General features: G+C 41.6%; 1 protein-coding gene across 4 annotated transcripts in view; it reads right to left on the bottom strand.

The window, feature by feature from the left end:
* LOC146808505 (transient receptor potential cation channel subfamily M member 2-like) overlaps positions 1-13,657 on the bottom strand; it is a 2,014,188-nt gene that overhangs the window by 834,601 nt on the left and 1,165,930 nt on the right. For all 4 annotated transcript variants that reach the window (XM_085623584.1, XM_085623586.1, XM_085623585.1 and 1 more), the window contains one exon: positions 3,027-3,198. In XM_085623584.1, coding sequence (XP_085479710.1) covers positions 3,027-3,198 — 172 coding nt within the window. The remainder of the gene's footprint in view (positions 1-3,026; positions 3,199-13,657) is intronic.

Here is a 13,657-nt window from a genome sequence, read left to right as displayed (position 1 = left end):
AATAGAAGAATTTGCTGCAGTATCTGGTTATAAGTTGAATAAGGACAAGACTGAAGTAAAAATCATGAACAACCATGGCGGGAAAGAAATTATTGGTAATTCGGATGTTATATCGCAACCTAACTGCTTCAAATACCTAGGCTTAGACTTCACGAGAGATCTGATCACCACCCTCCAGACCAATGAAAATGCCCTCTTCAAGAAAATCTCTTCATTGCTAGATGGTTGGTCACCTAAATTTTTATCCTGGTGGGGCAGAGCTGAGACATTAAAAATGATGATTACTCCTCTTCTTAACTATCTGGCCACCATGCTACCAATGACTCAAATGATTTCCTGAACAGGATCTATAAGCTTTTTAACACGCTCCTCTGGCAAGGTAAGAGACCCAGATTATCTATGAAAAAACTTCAATTGCCTAAAGAAAAAGGTCGTCTGGGCCTTCCAAACTTTAGGAACTATCAAACCGCGTATCTATGTAAACAGAGATCTAACTGGCTACTCCCCCAGGCGGACTACACTCCAGTCTGGTTGGACATAGAAAATCAATCATTAACAATATGCCTTTGCCTGCTCTCCTCACTATGGATTTATCCTCCATGCCCCATTCAACATATATTTTTCTTAACACTAAAAGAGCCCTACTATCACTGCAACACTTCTCCGCACTAAAAATGAACAAATCCAACTTGACCTCTCTCTGGCGCAACCCGAACCTGAAGGTTGATGGAGGGATGCTCCATTGGGAACAATGGCCAAAAAACGGCATAAATCTAGTCAAAGACCTTTTTACAGGGACTCTCCCCCTACCTTTCTCCGTGCAGCAGTCTCAACACAGGCTAAACCTAATAGATTTTTATAAATTCCTAAAACTAAAATCACTCCTCACAATGCGCTCTATTAAACCTTCCGATCCTTCAATACTCTCAACGATGCTACAGCGACAAAAGTCAGGACACATCGTCTCTAAAATATACAAACTCCTATCCCCTAAGCCTCATAAATCTCACAAGAAGTGTGAAATAAAATCCAAACCTAACTCTATTAATATCCCATTCGACTGGGAGAGGATACATATCACCACCTTCTCGAAAAAAATCTCTCCAATATTATCGCAAACCAAGCTTATGTTAATAAATAGGACATATTGGCCCCCGAGAGAATCTTTAAACTTAAACTCAGCGAAAGCCCTACATGCTGGAATTGTAAATCTCACTTTGGTAACCTTACTCACATCCTCTTCCATTGCCCTGTCCTACTAACATATTGGGATAAGATCTACAAATGTATAAGCATTACTTTCAACATAGTCCCTCTAAGGGAATTTTCCTATATCCTACTTGGTACTCTGGACCCAAAGATCACAGATGTGAATGACTGATACTTGTTAGATACTATGCTCACTTTAGCCTGTAAAATTGTACTGAATAAGTGGAAAAACTCCAATGAAGTCTCCTTTAGGATGTGGCAAGAATGGTTATCCTTCCTTAGAGGAGCTGACAACATCGCACTTCACGCCTCTCCCTGATGTAAATCACACAGGAAGCTATGAAAGACCCTTGACGCCTTTTCCTTCTCATACGACCCTCTGTGAAAATCGACACAAATCGTCCATAATGTAATCCTTATAGAACGCTAGATCAGCTGTGATACACTTGTACTGTATTGTATTTTCTACTATTATAATTGAGCAAACTGTACTTGCTTGATACTCCTGTACTGTATTGTATTTTCTACTATTACTCGTGTGAAACTGTGCTTGATTGACCACTTGTGTGTCACTACAGCTCCACTGCGGCTCCCATGGTAAGGCACTTGAGCAACTTGTTGTTTTCTATTTACTTTGTATTTCCTATGATTTGTCTGTACTCTATCATTTTTGCCCTTGGTTATCATCTTATTATTGTGTTTATCATTATCATTGTGTTTATCATTATTTATTTGTTTATTTCTTGAAAATTCAATAAACATTATTTGAAATAAAAAATAAATAACTGCCTAGATGTGTAAATAATTGGCCTGGTCAAAGATGTCCTCCACGCATGGATGGACGTTATGAGCAAACCACGTAAATGTAGTGAATTACAAACTGCATCATTTGTGATGAAGATGCCGAAACAAACACACGGCCGTTGCACGCTCCACCCTCGCATCATGCAGTCAATGTGCACGTCGAATGCCTCACAATATCAGATGGCTGACCGTACCCGCACAACACTGGTAACCTCAAGATAATCACAGTACCTTAATCACGATGAATTGTCAGTGGTGGGAAATCAGCTATTAAATATGTTTGTGTTAAAGCTGAAATAATTCTGGTACTTTTGGCAGCAGGTACCGATACTCAAACAGTTCCATCTGTAGTGAGCCACCCGGCACCCTGGACACCAAACTTGACGAGGCACGTACACCAAGGGGTGGGCACACCCCAAGGGGATAAGTAAAGGGCACCTGCTCGCGCAAGGGCGGCGTGTGCGCCAGACCAAATACTGTGGGGCACATTTCCAAACCTCTTGCGCCTTCTTGCACAGCTATGATAGCAAAACAACAATGTCTCAACCAGTAGTTACAAAGGCAATTAAAGTAAATGCATAAATCATTAAGGAAGGGAAACAGGAGACCAAGATAAGAAAAAAAGGATTATTATTATGCAAATAGTTATAACGGCACTCTATGACAACTGAATTAAAGTAGCCAAAAAACACACCAATTGTGTACTGACCGTGCTCGGAGCAAGTGATAAGTGCAGTGACACAAGTGATATATATACAGCGTGACGCGGCACAAAATAGGGGCAGACAATAATCACAATCAAATAATATGAATACAGCAAATAATTTGTTTTGAGGATTTAAACCTGCGGTGGCCGTAAATTACACTGGAATGTCGAAATTCTCTTTGAAATAAGCTGTACGTTTTCAACAGGCTTAAAACTCTATTACTGATGGCTCAGGAGGTGTGTAGGAATTGCAGAAGGTGAACTAGAAACAAGTATGGCAGGTGACAAACACAAAGCGGTTCCTTACTGTCCACATTATCAGGTATCTCCCCAAAGAGTGTGAGGTAAGGCTCATATAGCACATTGTGCAAGATCCAGTCCCATCTTTGCTCATTGTGCACAAGGATCGCTTGCTTAGATACTCCAAATGACACTATCCAAACAGCCAGCAGAAAGAGGAAGAAGAACATGTCCTTTGTCTGAAATAAGAAGTAAAATAATGTAACCAGTTAGCAAAAATGTACTACTTTAAGTACACGGAGTCAAATATACAAAGTGTAATGTGGTAATGGAATCATCACTTATGGAAAGAAAATAAACAAGCCTTGCACCAATTATATCATACAAAACAGAAATAATGTTTTGTGAAGAAGGAAAATATCAAAATAGAGTGCAAAATCGAACAGGAATGCAGCTTATTTTCATTTTACAACAAGCCCGAAGGCTCGTACCGTGCTGTCTTTCTTGCTATTTAACTCAAAAGTAGCCAACTTCTAGGAACACTCATTCATGAAATCTGAAAAGCAATATAAAAACTACAATAGCCAACAGGCTTAGGTGCTGGACCACCAACTGTTACAATGACAGGTGCCTCATTATCCCCATATACATAGTCTTTGGCCATCCTGCTCTTCCTTTTTAGGTCAGAAGACCAGGTGTAATCAGTATACGGAGTGTAATCCTGCCTGCTGCTTGCTATTGGTTAACTCTTCCATTGCTATAATTTCCTGGCTCCTAACTGGTTCCCGGAGCCCATACGTCAGTTCCCCAGAAGGCTGAGGAGCACCGTCCAAGTACAGCTTCCCTACGATTTCAAAGCTTATCTGTTATTTTTCTTTTGCTGCCCTTCCCTGCACTACAAGCCCAGTTTGTATCTTTGGTGCTCCTGCTCGTCTCCATACCTAATCTCCCTGTGCGGCGCCCTAACCCCACCACCACCTCCATCGCTGTTTTGTTTTGTTTGTGCTTTTACAACATGCCTGCAGCTGTCACACATTGCCCGGCTGCCAGCAGCAAAGAGTGGGAACATATAGCTAAATGCATGGGTGCTGTGCTTTATTTTTCAGCACGCCACCAAGTTTTCTGTTAACAAAGTGAATAGCTGCAGCAACCTGGATTCAGTCATGTGGTTCTTTGGTTACAGACACAGTAACTGCAGTGCATTAACTGATAGAGGTTTCTTAATGTACATTATTGGCGATCACGTTAGAAGAGGCACATGCCATGTATCTGGAATTGAGGATGGGTACTGAAAGGTAGAGGAAAGTCAGGCATAATCAATTAAAGGCTGTAGACTTGCCCCACCTGTATTGAGAACATCCGACTACTATATCAATATGTTGCTACTTGCATCCTGTGGGCCAGGCTTGGCCCAGAGGTGATAAATAAAATGCGAGCACTGTTCGTGACGAGTGCATGTCCCCCTATAACAAGTGCTGTCCTTGGGATATGCATATTGATAGGCCCCGAGAGTCCCCATGACCATAGGTTATCGTCCCTCTACACTGGCGACAAGGGGGTCTTATCCTGCTGCAAGATGGTGCCCTTTGAGGTACCTGCCTGGGACGAGTGTATTTCCCTGGTGACGCCTCTGGCACCCATTTAGGCGGTCTGCATGGTTGGCTGTGAACCTGTGGATGTTCCTGGGCAGTGGTAAAGGGGAATCCTGAGTTGTGGGACTGGCCTGGTGGAGCGCTGGAATGTGGTTCCTCCAGATGGAGGCCAAGTGCGGCCTGGCACAGTGTCTGGGGCACTGACGTGCATCCCGGCAGGGGATCAGCTGCATGTGGGCGTGGCCTTCAATGAGGCCGTTTAGAGTGCGGCCTGGAGCCGTCCATGCCTGGAGCCAGGGCTGAGTGAGGCGGTCCAGCTGCTACGGTGAGCTGCCGCTGGCATCAGGGGAGTGAGGCACCGCCCCATGTGGCTGGCGATGTGTCTGTATGCACGGTTGCTGGAGCTGGAGCAGGTGCAGTGCAAAGGCCCTGAGAGCAAGCGGGCATTCTACTGACGGAGGCCGTAGGCACAGAACAGTGAGTTATACGCCCCCACCGCTCCGCAGACTGTCATGTGTTGCTGAAGGGACAAAAGTGCAAGACACCTGAGGAATGTGGTGTCCCTGGGTTCCAGGGTTGGCGTCAATTTCTAGACTTTTAACATTCCAAGCCCAACACCTCAGATGGGCGAGATGTCTGTTCAGGCATGTGAGGAGGCGGAGCCTGCACCAGAACGATGCTCACTCTCTGCATTTGCGGCACTATGTCATTCAGCCAATTGGCGGACCGTTCTATGACAGCACCATGATGGAGGAAATCGATTGGGCGGCTGCAGCATTATTTTTGTGATTGATGATATTGCACATGGGAGGGGATGAACTTTATGAGCTGTTTGTGGACTTAACTAATACTCGGGCCGATGTTACTTTGGCACAGTGGTGAGGGCGGTGAACAGACATTTCGACTCAATTAAATCCAGATTACGACCATTTCAAATTGAGGCAAGCCCGCCAACAGGAAGGTAAAACCTTTGATATGGATTTTGCACGGCTGCAGAAGTTGGCCAGCCCATGCGCCTATATAGACAAGCAAATGAAAATAAGAGCACAGCTCATACAGGGCTGTCATTCTGCCAACCTGAGAAAAATTAATTTGAGGCAGCCTGGAATCTTGCTGGATGATATCCTCATACTGAGACGATCTAATGAGTTGACGGATGCAAGGGCTGGCAAAATGGATTCTGCACTAGCCTGGGCCGCTGCAACCTCATCACCGTCAGGCCTGGTGAAAGTCAAGGAGTAGTGCATGGGGGCGTGGCATCGGTGCCAGCGAAGATGGTCGCCTTTGTGTGGAGCTCCATGGCAGTGTGAGAGGACGGGTCTCCTCCTGGCGGAAATATCCACTGTCTGGGCCCCAAAACCGCTCGGAGCTGAAAATGAAGCCCAGCTGTGATCTTTAAAACAGCTTTAAGTGTCCGGGGTGGGCGCTTCTTCTGTTCCTGTTCAGCCGCGCTCCGTTACTTGCGACCGCCATTTTTTTTCAAAATTTTGCCACCCGGACACTTTCTCCTCATGCTGCTCAGCCACTTTAAGTGTTTCATGGCTATGTCGACACATATGCTCTCTGCTGAATACTGAATTTGGGAAGTTAATCTTCCATGATGTTATTTTTGTGTTCTTTTCTCCTCACACGGTGTATAACGTTTCACAGCAGATTTTTTAAAGGACTTGTTGTAGAGGTCTTTTCTTGGTCTCTTGGCTTCTCTGGGCAGTGTGTACTACTGCATTTGATCTGTTTCACAGGGAAGCTCCTGTTGATTTTTATATTTTATGGCAAAAGCGCGCTCTATACATAGCAGTGCTAATCCTTTTGAATGTACTCCATTAGAGGATTATAATGTAATGTAATGTAATCATTCTGCTACTCGTGGTGCGATGCCCACTATGCCTCATAATGCTTCCAAGCCGTCATCTAAAATATTCTCTGCCTCATCATCTGTATCTGGTAAACGTGACAAAAAAGACCCACCTTCTCCTTCCATCTCTCCAATGTCAATATCTATGGAATACATTTTGGAAGAAATACCTGCTCTTAACCCTTACATGGAGGAAACAAATATCTGTCTCCAAAGTCTCGAGGATAAATGGTCACATCTGGAGCAAAATGTTAATAACTTGGAATGGCGAGTTGACTGTGTTCAAGCTGTTACCAACCAAGTGCCTTCTTTACATCTGGAGATTTCAAATCTTAAACAACAAGTGGAAAATCTGGAAAATTGTAATAGGCATAATAATTTGCACATTTATGGCCTTGCGGAGGGGCTTGATGGCTCAGATACTCTTTCCTTTTTTCAGTCTTTCCTGCCGAGGCTTCTGGCTTTTCCCGAGACTCCAAAATTGAATATTAAAAGAGCTCATCGTTTGGGACAAAACCCACGATCATCATCTTCGTTAACCAAACCAAGAGGCATTATTTTATATTTTTTAGAATACACTGATTTTCTTAAGGTCTTACAAGCTGCCAGACATAAACGAAAAATTTCAGGATCCAATCTCTTCTTCGCTCAGGATTATGCCAAAGCGACAGCAGACCAGCGAAAAACCTTTGGGCATGAGACCTGCTCTTTGCAGTTTGAATGCTAGATATGGTCTGTTCCACCCTTGCCTTATGAAGGTGACTTATAACAAAAAAAAACACTACTTATGAGGATCCTGCTCGTTTACAACATTTCTTGGATACCTGCAGAGAAGAAAACATGGATGTTCCTTGTTAATCGATGATTTGATTGTTCTCTTGTTGTCTGTTATTATCTGCATTGTACTTATATTGATATATTTTATTGTTGTTTTGTTGTACCTCTTGTAACCAATTTCTTTTCTACTGTTAGGTGCGGTTTATCATGGTCTTCTGATATGTGATCCCTTTTCCCACCTGGATGATGTCTCCCTTTCCCGTCTTGGTCCTGGGGTATCCCGCTAGACCGTGCCATCGTCCTTATGTGGCTCCACCACACCGATGTTCATTATATGTTTGTGGTATGTATTTTTTTTTCTTTTATCTTCTCTTTGTACTGTCCTTTTTCAACGTATCTCTCCTATCATATTTTTCTTATTTGATTCATCTCTTCATATATATTTCAACTTTTTCCTCCTATCCCTCTTTCCTTTTCTTTTCCTCTTATTGGCCTCCCTCTTTCCCTTACACTATCGCTCATTTCTTGATCTTTTGTAGTTATGTTTCCTACTTTATATCCTTTTTTATGTATGCTGTTACTCCACTGGGTTCCTCTTACTGGGGAGTTACTCATATTGCATTATGGTATTTTGCTAATTGCAGTTTTTTATATCAAGCTTTCTTAACTGTTTTGTATACTTAGATGTCCTTAAAAGTTATATCCTAGAATATTAAAGGTTTGGGATCTCCCATAAAACATCAACAGGTTTTATCGCACGTTGCTGGGTTGAAAGGTGATATAGTTTTATTGCAAGAAATTCATGTGACAAGTAAAGAGATAGCCAAATTTCTGCGGCAGTGGGTGAGTTGTATTTTTGCATCTCCTGGTTCTGGGAAACAAAATAGTGTAGCCATTCTTTGTCATAAGCGCTTGGATATCCAACTTATACAACAAGATACAGATTCTGAAGGTAGATGGGGTTCAGTTCATTAATAGTTAATAAGATTCCTTTGACCATCTTTAATTTATATGCACCCACTAATCCTGATAAGCTTTTTTGGCCCCAGATTTTATCCAAATCAATGACATACACTGATGATTATCTGATACTTGGTGGAGATTGTAATATGGTTGTTGATCCCTTTATAGACAGACGTTCTAATTCTAAACTCACTCCCTCTTTCATACATACTAAAGTCACATCAACTATAGCTCAAAGATCCCTAGTTGATGCTTGGAGATTATGTCACCTCACTCTCCAAGAATACACTTATTTCTCTCCGGTTCATTCCTCTCAATCTCGTATAGACTACTTATTTATTTCTAAAGCCTTCACCCAACATATTTCCCATCTGACATAGGGTCTACATTAATTTCTGACCACGCCCCTGTCTCCTTAGATCTAGACTTACTCCCTCCCATTGAAGGAACTAGGAGATGGAGATTTAATAACTCCCTTCTTTTGGACCCTAAATTTACACCCGCTTTTCAGACATTTGCCGACACTTTTATTTATAGAAAATGAATCTCCTCATACTTCTCAACTTATTTGGGACACCTTTAAAGCTGCATCTAGAGACTTTATTATTTCATTTGTAGCTCGGAAACGGAGATCTTCCTCTCAAACCAAACACGTATTAAGCAATGGGAGTATTCCTATTATTCTACAAAGGCCCAATCTGATTTGAATGAACTTATCAAGGCCAAATTTAATTTCAATAAACTTTCAACTGATTACGCTAATCCATATCTACTTAGATCTAGTGCTAAATAGTATAGTGCGCAAAATAAAGCTGGCAAACCTCTTGCCAATTATCTCAAGATTAAAAAAGATCGCACTAAAATTGAATCAATTTTAACTTCAGCCAACACTACAGTTCATAAGAATGAGGAAATTCTTTTGGAGTTCACAAACGTTTATCAAAACCTCTATACTCCTGAATCCCCTCCTCAAAAGACTGATAGTGTTCAGTATTTATCCTCTATTCCTCCACCTTCTTCTCTTGATGTGGATTTCTCTTTCTTAGAAGATGATATTCAAATCAATGACATTCTTACTGCTATTCAATCTATTAAAAAAGGGAAATCTACAGGACCGGATAGTTTAACAACGAGTTCTATGTACATTTCTCCCAGCTCCTTCTTCCCAAATCTCCTCTCCCAGGTCTTTTATTCAAGCTAACAGACTTGTATCTCCTTCATTTCCTCTTTATAGAGGAGTTCGACAAGGTTGCCCATTATCTCCACTTTTATTTTTGCTGGCCCTAGAACATTTTTAATAGAAATTCGATTGAATACAGACATCACGGGTTTCCCGTATGGTGTCAATCATTTAAAACTCTCAGTATATGCAGATGACATCTTATTATTTATTTCAAACAGAAAAACTTCCTTGCCAGCTTTTCTATCAGAGGTGAATGATTTTGCTCTTGTTTCAGGTTATAAACTCAATGCTGACAAATACGAAATTCTTCCACTAAACAAACTCTGTTTTCATACCGATTTTTTATTTTCTTCTTTTCACTGGAATCCAATTAAAATTAAATATCTTAGGTTATGGTTCACTCTTGTCTATTAAAGATACTAGATACTGTTGCTTTAAATCTGAAATAATTACAATCAACTTTAACTGCTTCCACGTCGCGATGGCACCCCTTATTTTTATCCTGGTTGGGTAGATTTGATATTATAAAAATGATGCTTGTTCCAGTAATTTTATTTTATTTATCCAATATTCCGATTAATATTCCTAAATATTTTTTATAAAAGCATATATAGTACTCTTTCGAAATTTTTATGGCATAACAAAGAGGCTAGAATGTCTCTTTGTAAACCAAAAAAGCCTAAACACATGGGTGGAGTTAATTTTCCGGATTTTTATTCCTATTACACCTCATTTTTTCTTAAACAATCTTCTTTTTTATTGACTGATGATGGAAAAGATTCTAATCTTTACCCTTTGTGGGTGGATATTGAAAAATTCTCTTTTCAGCCTTTTTCCTTTGAAGAATATACTTATTTTTCTCATGCTCCCTTATTGCTTTCTCTTCCTATCCTTAAAAATGCTCGTAAAATCTTCCAACCACTTTTCTCATCAAGTCAAGATGATCGTACACAATTTTTAAATTCATCAATTTGGTATAATTAACATGTCAAACTTAACAATAGGTTTATTTTCTGGAAAGATTGGTTAACTTATGGCCTTAAGTGGACTTATCAGCTTTTTCAGGATGGTATATGTATTCTCTTTTCAATAATGCAGTCCTGTTTTTCTCTTCCCTCTTCATATCAATCCAAATATATGCCTTTGATTGCAGTTGCTCAAGTCTCTTATAATACTTTAGTCTCTAAACATACACCTTCCTCTTCACCTTCTACCACAAGATTGTTTTTATGTCGTTCCCCGTCCGTGTCTCAAATTTATAAAAATGTAATGGATATTCCCATTACTCGTGATAAATCAGGTGTGGAGTGTAGTTGGGAATCTGATTTGGGAGAATATTTTCTTATTCCAATATGGAATAAAATCTGGACTAAAATAAGGAAGTCTTCAAGAGCAGCAAATACTACTCAAACTTCGTTTTTTATTTTCTAATAGGCTTTTGATTACACCAGCTAAACTACATAATATTGATCCCACCATCCCCTCTACCTGTTGGTCTTGTACAGCCTCATCAGACGATCTTAAACATATGTTATTTCAGTGTCTGCTGTGTCCTTTCAGGCATGGTGGTATGGAGTTTGCTACAACCATAGATTAGATAGAGCCTATGTACACCCAATCATGCTTGCTATTAAGAGAGACATACTTTGGTTACCTGTTACTGATCTCTTAAATATAACAGCTAAAATGGCACCTTTACATAACCCCTACACTGAAGAAGTGTCCAATCCTCCCTGACTTTGCAGCTACTGCAAAAGGGCAACCAGTATTTAAAACGCTTGTGCATGAAGACACCAGAAAGTCTTTGGGAAGTGTTGGAAATGTTAACATTTGGTAATATTTTGAATACAAAAAACTTATTAAAAATATGCAACAGGCAAATGATGTAGATTATGGAACCATTCTTCAAGATATAAGAATTGGAGTATTGACAGAACATGGCAAACAAGCTTTGCAAAGTCAGCTACTTACAAACTTGTTTCCAAATGAAAAAATAGTTCCTGAAAAAATATTTTTAAAAAATTGCAGGAAATAAATCTATAATCTGCCTAATGACAACACTGCGAGAGTGTTCTACATTCAATTAAGAACTTTTAAAGCTCGAAAAAAGAACAAATAATAACAAGCATTTGCAATGCAATCGGTCTCGCCTTTGGGACCTTATAAGTGTTTAGCTAGAGCTATTAGCTCTGCTAATGCAGAAGTGTGGTGAGCTGTCCTACGTAAAACACAATGTGTGATCCTAGGCAAATCATGTTCTTGTCCTGTGCTTTGTTCCTCTTTATTATCAAACAATGGGTGTTTTTTGGTGACTGTACGGATGCATTCACCTGTAGACAGACATACACTGGAATAGACTCAGCACAGATAGAGGGAAGTATATTTAATTATTTATATAGGTGTTTGTAAGGCGCTGTGTGCCACGTAAATACAAGACAAGTGGCCGGAAGGTTATGCACGTCCCCAAAAGCGAGGCTTATCCTATTAATCTGTCCAACTGGTGCCTCCCGTGCAAGCAGTGTGCACAGACGGTCTCAGGCGCGCGCAGCCCTAGCACAGTCTGGTGTGTACAGTGCCCCTGCCAAGGACAACGTGAGGAATAGAATGGAACTGAAGGTATTAAAACAACAAACCCTTTTGTGCTCCAGCGCTGTGTTTACACCGCCCTTAATACCAGAAAAATTTAAAGTCGCTCATTTCTATGCCTGACAATAAAGCGCCCGCACCCGGCCCGGCCACGATAAGGCCACAATGTGCCCTTTATCCAGCCTCAGGCCCCATTTGCATGAGGGGGAAGGGTGCCCAAGCCAATAACTGTAACTAAACGTGCAGAAATGCAAAGTGCAGCACTGTTAGCCGGGCTCCCTCGCCCTGCCCCCACCGCGGGGCCTTTCACACCTGTCAGTGTCCGGGACACCCACCCGGGCTGCGGCAGCCACGGAAACAAAACGGCACTTTCAAAGCAGAGCAGTAAACAATACAACAAGCAATTAATATAGTTTGCAGCAATGCCGCCAAATCTGAAGTGCGTCTCTATGCGGGATGCAAAACAATTTGCTGCTGCTTCAGAATTCTCAATTTAACATGCTGCCCGCCCTGTAAATGATCTTCAAAACAGAAAGACTGTCATCTTATTGTAGGCTGTTACTGCCGACATTTCCACCGTAAATTACTTTGAAGATAAATGGCACAAATCGCATTATCAAAACTCACGTCTTTTATTTTATGACTAAATCTACCGAACCTTGACAGTCCTCCGTCAATCTTCATTATTTTCCGTACACAATAATCACCGTTACTGAGTTCTGCCGAGACATTTCTTTCCTAATGGCGAATAAATGTATTTTCTAGATAAAATGTCCGTATCTGAAGCGCGCCTAAACACTCCAGTGCCGCACAGAACCATTTCCTTTCTTATACATTATAATAGCAAAGAGGCAGTTTTAGTGTCTTCTGTCGCATTTGCCCTGAACGCGAGACACTAATCAAGCAAACATGCTCAGAGACGGCAACGCACCTGATCTTGTGAAGAGGGGGGGCAAAAGCGAGTTAGATTATAAAACGGAACAAGAGGCAGAAGAAGACTTTTGGCACGCATGCGCAAGATGTAAAGCATCGAGCGCATGCGAGAGTCTGGATAGGTCAGGCAAAATAGAGTGCGAATGCAGACAGCCAATCATAGGACAAAACAAGCATTTACAAATGCAATACGACTCATATTTACGCGAGTCCTATTGCATTGTAAACAAAAATGCCGGCGCCGAAGAAGGCAGGAATGGGAGTGGGTGGGGGTGGCCAGAGAAGTCAGACTGTGGGAGAGAACAGGGGGAGGCAGGGGAACAAAAGAGTTGCTGAAGTAAAGGGGCTGATAGCCATGGAAGGATAAACATGACGTCATGGCAGTAAGGAGGCGGGACTAGTATGCCGGCATCCAATCAGAATGCAGCATTTCAGATTTGAGCCAATCAAAAGCATGGGCAGAAAGTGGGCAGAGCTTCCCCCACAATACTGTATACAGCATCTCTAGACGAGACGAACAAGTTACTTACCTTCGGTAACGCTTTTTCTGGTGGATACAGTATCTGCCTGTGGATTCCTCACCTTGTGAATATCCCCTGCGCCAGCATTCCACGGAACTTTTCTTCCCCAGCATTCCACGTCGACGTGGGCGACGTCACAATACATCGGCTCCGCACGCGACTCCGTACGACGTCATCGGAGCCATAAGAAGCCCACGTCGGCGTGATGACGTCAGTTCCACCCATTTTTTCCGTGCCTTCGAGGCGAACAGGTGAACCAACGACAATTCCAAGTATACACAGTATATA

This window comes from Triturus cristatus, chromosome 8 (assembly GCF_964204655.1).
Source record: "Triturus cristatus chromosome 8, aTriCri1.1, whole genome shotgun sequence".
In the NCBI taxonomy this organism is placed as follows: Eukaryota; Metazoa; Chordata; class Amphibia; order Caudata; family Salamandridae; genus Triturus; species Triturus cristatus.
The sequence above is the reverse complement of the archived record's forward strand: the minus strand, read 5'-3'. Positions and strand labels throughout refer to the sequence as shown.